This window comes from Haplochromis burtoni, unplaced genomic scaffold (genome assembly GCF_018398535.1).
Source record: "Haplochromis burtoni strain Fernald_Lab_line unplaced genomic scaffold, NCSU_Asbu1 Contig_341, whole genome shotgun sequence".
NCBI classification, from domain to species: Eukaryota; Metazoa; Chordata; class Actinopteri; order Cichliformes; family Cichlidae; genus Haplochromis; species Haplochromis burtoni.
The window spans coordinates 580,424-585,400 of record NW_024582702.1 but is presented as its reverse complement, the minus strand read 5'-3'; the positions used below and the strand labels follow the sequence as shown (position 1 = coordinate 585,400).

The 4,977-nt window shown below is 44.4% G+C and overlaps 1 protein-coding gene across 1 annotated transcript in view; it reads left to right on the top strand.

Moving 5' to 3' along the window:
* apba1a (amyloid beta (A4) precursor protein-binding, family A, member 1a) overlaps positions 1 to 4,977 on the top strand; it is a 65,429-nt gene that overhangs the window by 22,863 nt on the left and 37,589 nt on the right. Inside the window, exon 5 of the mRNA XM_014340290.2 lies at positions 914 to 1,059. Within this exon, the coding sequence (XP_014195776.2) occupies positions 914 to 1,059 (146 nt within the window). The remainder of the gene's footprint in view (positions 1 to 913; positions 1,060 to 4,977) is intronic.

Genomic DNA, 4,977 nt, shown 5'->3' with positions numbered 1-4,977 from the left:
GTGAAATCACTGATGCTCTGGAAGTAGAAAAGGTCGTGAACATTTTTCTTGTAAAACAAAGGGGGGCCCAGCAAGAACAGTGTGGAGCCACTGGTCTGCCACGTACCGACAGAGCAGAGCAGCTACATGAACTCTGCTCCCACAGAGGTCGATGATGTTGTTACATGTTGGAAACATGGATACTGTTGCAGTGATGAGCAAACAAATACACCCAGTGAGTCTCTGTTCTCTACCACAACATTTAGCAGCAATGACTTTAAATATTTTATCTGTATGACTTTACGACACGGTTACATCATTGTGGATCTTTAGTTCATTGTAGCTTGCTGGCATTTGCTTGTGAACAGTTCTTGAGTTGAGGTCAGGACTTTGCCCGGCCTATAGCAGCCCCTTTTCTTTATCAGCCGTTCGCTGACCCCGCTTTGGCCAAGCATCAGCTATTGGACAGATCGTTTCCCGTCTGAGGAGTTCATGGATGACTTAGTGACTGCAAGCTGCGTAGTTCCTATGGCTACAAATCCCAATCACCACTGTGGCTGGCAGTTAGTGACTTTATGCACTGATATGCTGTGTGTGGTTTTGCTAGATGTGACCAAACATTTCCACTTTGGTTTGTTCAGCTCTGACTGCTTCAGAGCCCCAAACTGTCAGAAGTTCTATTTTTAATGATGGGGTTACACTTGCTGTTGATCATTTAATCACGTGCGCGTCATTATCATCACCTTGCTGTACCCTGTTCATTCCTATGGAAGCAGTAAGGGTGCTTAATGTTTCCTCAGGACTTTAATCCTATAAAAAGTCAAACTCAGCCTGAGGAGAAGCTGTTCCTATCTGAAGGAAAATCACTTATGTATAGCCTTTATGCGTTTTTGTGTATGTGTGTATCATGTAGTGACTCTGTGTCATACTCCAGTTCCAGGTCCCTGTGACCCAGATGACCTAATTGATGGAATCATCTTTGCAGCCAACTATCTTGGCTCCACTCAGCTGCTATCAGATAAGACACCATCGAAGAACATCCGAATGATGCAGGCACAGGAAGCTGTCAGTCGGATTAAGGTAAAACACACATAGTTCAGGCTCAGACACACTGTAGTGTGAAGTTGTCTGCACAGAGTCCCAGACTCAGTAATTCAGTGTCTGTGTATACAAACCAGCCAAAACATCAAAACCACGAGTAACATTGTATCGACCTCGCTCCAGAACAGCTCTGACGACTTGCAGCATTGTGTATTTATAGTTCAAAACTTCAGCATGAGAAAAAAATTAATTTCCTACGTGCAGAATTTACTGCGTCCACTTTCCACGAGCACAAAGAAGGCACCGTGCACATGAAAGTGTTGCATCGCAAGCATTGCAGCAGCTCCAAACCCCTGCATGCAACTCTTTACTCTCAAAGTCCGGTTTGTGCAAATCAAATGACTTTTGACTGTTTGAAGGGCAGAGTTGTTTATTTACAAACATTCACAGTGTTCATAGAGAGACCCGCAACAATAACATCCAGCAGTGGGGAAAATATCATTCCCTGTTTTGATAAACAGTGAAATATTTTTATAATTTATCTGTATTTGAAAAAACAAAAAATCCCTATGAAAGCTGATCAGTAATTTATTGTTTGGGCTCCGTGATTTAAAACTATGTTCTAATAACACAAGACCCATGTCACGGTCTGGCTGGCAGACCGTGGGGATGTGTGGGGAAGGAGGACCCAGGCGCGGTGCTCTATGTATAAACAGTGTGTTTATTTACAGTGTGCAACAAAGTAACAAGAAATCCCCGTGTTTTCCCAGACTCCCGTGTTGTGTCTCTCCGTGAATAGTCCGTGTTTTCTGTGCTCTCTCCGCTCCGAGAAGGGGAAAACGACACTAAAAATACATAATAATACACAGGTCCATGACTGCCCAGGGATCCTGGGTTGCCCAGTCCCAGGACCCTGACAACCCAACATGAATCTGGGCAGCACCGAGCATGACGATGCAGTGTTGACTGAAGCCTGTGTCTGGGTGCATGCTCAATGTTTCAGGTAAGTAGATCCCAAAACCTTGATTCTGTTCATCTGGACCAGGGCTGCCCAATCCCGGTCCTCGAGAGCTACTATCCTGCAGCTTTTAGATGCATTCCAACACAGCTGAATGAAATGAATGGCTTGTTATCAGGCCTTTGCCAAACATGATGGCATGCTGAAGAGGTAATCAAACCAGTTGATTCAGCTGTGTTGGAGTAGGGATGCATCTAAAAGCTGCAGGATAGTAGCTCTCGAGGACTGGGATTGGGCAGCCCTGCTCTAGATATTGCTTCAGTGACATGCCATACAGATCTCCTGTGCCCTCGTTTATTTGCGTTTATCAGCTCTTGTAACTCAGTTGAAGAATGTCAGAAAACTGCTGTAAATATATAATCTGCCTTCATAAGTTCCAGTATTAAGCATCGTAACTGCTTTATAATAATAAAGCTTTAACTTAAACACCTCCCTGACAGCCTTATGGGAATTAAAAGAAAACTTATCCCATGTAAACTGATACCTGTTTGTATCATTACATAAAGAAAATACTACCTTTTCTGTCAGGGCATAGGAAGGGGATAAAAAAAACCTAGAACATGTTCTTTAAGATGAAAACTTTACTTCAGTTCAAGAACTTATATCAAATTATGGAATCACAACAGGAAATATCTTAAATATCAGAATCTGAAATCTGTCATACAGAAAAGATTTAAGCCAAAATAACTGAATCTGTGCAGATTCTGTGACCTCCGGGGGTCCAGAGCCAGCTGAGGTCAGCAACTCAAGTCAGGGGAAGCCCTGGGGAAAATCAGTCTCCCAGACTCGAAGCCAACATTAACTGTATGTGTTATTATATCCCTGGGCTCTGAAGGAGCAGGAGAAACTCCTCTACAATCCATGGAGCCAGAAAATGTGGCCTCGGAAGAAATTGATGATTTCTAACTTTATAAATCCGGAGTTAGCAGACAGTTTATAGACTCAGGAATGACTGACACACGGTTAAGTCCCGGCTCAGAAGGAACACAGTCTTTTTGATTCACCACATCTGGGGATGACTGCCCATGGCATGGACATCGCTTCCACCGAGAAGGAGGAGGTGGAGAGGCAGGGGAAACTGATGGTGATGTGGAGAAGTTCTGATGTGGCTGCGCCCCAGTGCTTTATAAAAAGCCTGTGCTGGTGTGAGCTGGCCGCTCGCGGGCTGAGTGTGCGTAAACAGTCATTATCACTCACCACTTGAAATTGCTCAGCAAGCGAGGGGTGACGGCGGCGTGAAGGCCGTTTTCTCCGGAAAGAGGGAGGACCCTGCGAATCGCCTGATTCGTCCTCCTGCAGGCTGGGCAGGTAAGCGGTTGCAGCTGGGGGGTGGAGATGCAGTGTATTAAGAAGACAGTCCTGTATAAGCAGTTGAAGAGAATTCAGTAGCCAGGGGAGACCAGAAACCAGCGACGATACTCCTCCTCAGGAAAATCCAGCCACTGGTTGCATAGCTGATCCACGTCTGATCCAGCTCTTCAGACGGCACGAGTGCTGCTGGGTCCATTGTGTGGTTGCGTCGTTCTGTCATGAAACGGCTGTGGCAGGCAGGATGTAGGACCCAAAATAATACTTGCAAAACCAAAAACTAGGAACTGGGAACTAAATACAAAACACTGCAAAACCAACAAACTAGGGCCGGCGATCTCAGGGGGAACCACACACAGCAAAGCTAAAACACACAGATGGATGACGAGGGATGGGACACAGGAGGAGAGCACAGCTGGGAGTAATCACACACAATAAGACCAGGGGAAGCCAAACTAGACACACTGACAGGAGACACAGTGGGAAAGAGGACTCGAATGGAGGCATTTACTGGAGTTGTGAGGGAGGTTTATTGCAAAAGGCAAACGCAACGTGGGGATGGCAAAAACAGAACTAAGGATAATCTAAACTGGGAGAAACTAAACTATTGAACAGCAACTGGAACACAAAGGGGGACAGCAGGGAGGGCACACAGTGGATTCACAAGAAGTTCACAGACAGTTTTCCAGGAGACAAAAACAGATGGACCAGTAACGAGCGCATGAAATACACACAGAGGGACACTGGGAAATCACACACAGGTGTGAGACACAGCTGGACCTGATTATCTGACGAGACAGAGGAAACACTAACACCAGGGACCAACAGGGGGAGCACTAGTGATGGGCAGATGAAGCTTCATGAAGCACTGAAGCTTTTCATCCAATTGGTTCCCCCAGTGCAAAGCATCTTGAAGCTTCATTTGCTCTAGTAGGACACCTACTGGACGTAAAAATATTAGTTGGCATGAATTTGAAGAGTGTGGCATTTTGCACACAGCCTGTAAATGTCAACAACAAAAGGAGTGTGTAAAACATGTATATTGTAGTGATGGCAGTATACTGTGTATATTTATACTGGCAGTATGGAAAATGATTATTTGGAAATGCTTAAAATGGAAATGATCATTTACTGTGAGGTGAGGTGTGGTTGGGGTGTGGACAGGTTGTGCTTTTGTAACGTTGAGGTATGGACAGCTACACACTGAGGCTTTGAGCCTCAGTCCTGCCTGTTCACATTTTATTCTGTAAAAACTAAATTTTCACTGCTTTTATGACCTTTTTAGTGGGGAGAACATAGCTAGGATTTAATGATTTAACAAATCTTTTGAATCCTTTGTCCTCCACAATGCTAAATGGCTGGGAGTCCTCAATCACCATGCTAACCAGGTCTTCATCTATTTGAGATTGTTCTCCTGAGGAAAGACAATAAAGACAAAGCACAAATATAAATATCACACACGTAACTTATTACAGTTGTATAATATTGTTATATCATTTAGTAACATTACTGCATGCTATATTATCATGGCATTTGATGGCTCACCTGGTCTTGCTCCACAATCGGTGTTCCCCTTATTCTCATGCAAAGCTCTGTAGTGCCTAAGCATGGATGAGGTGTTGTTGTTATAT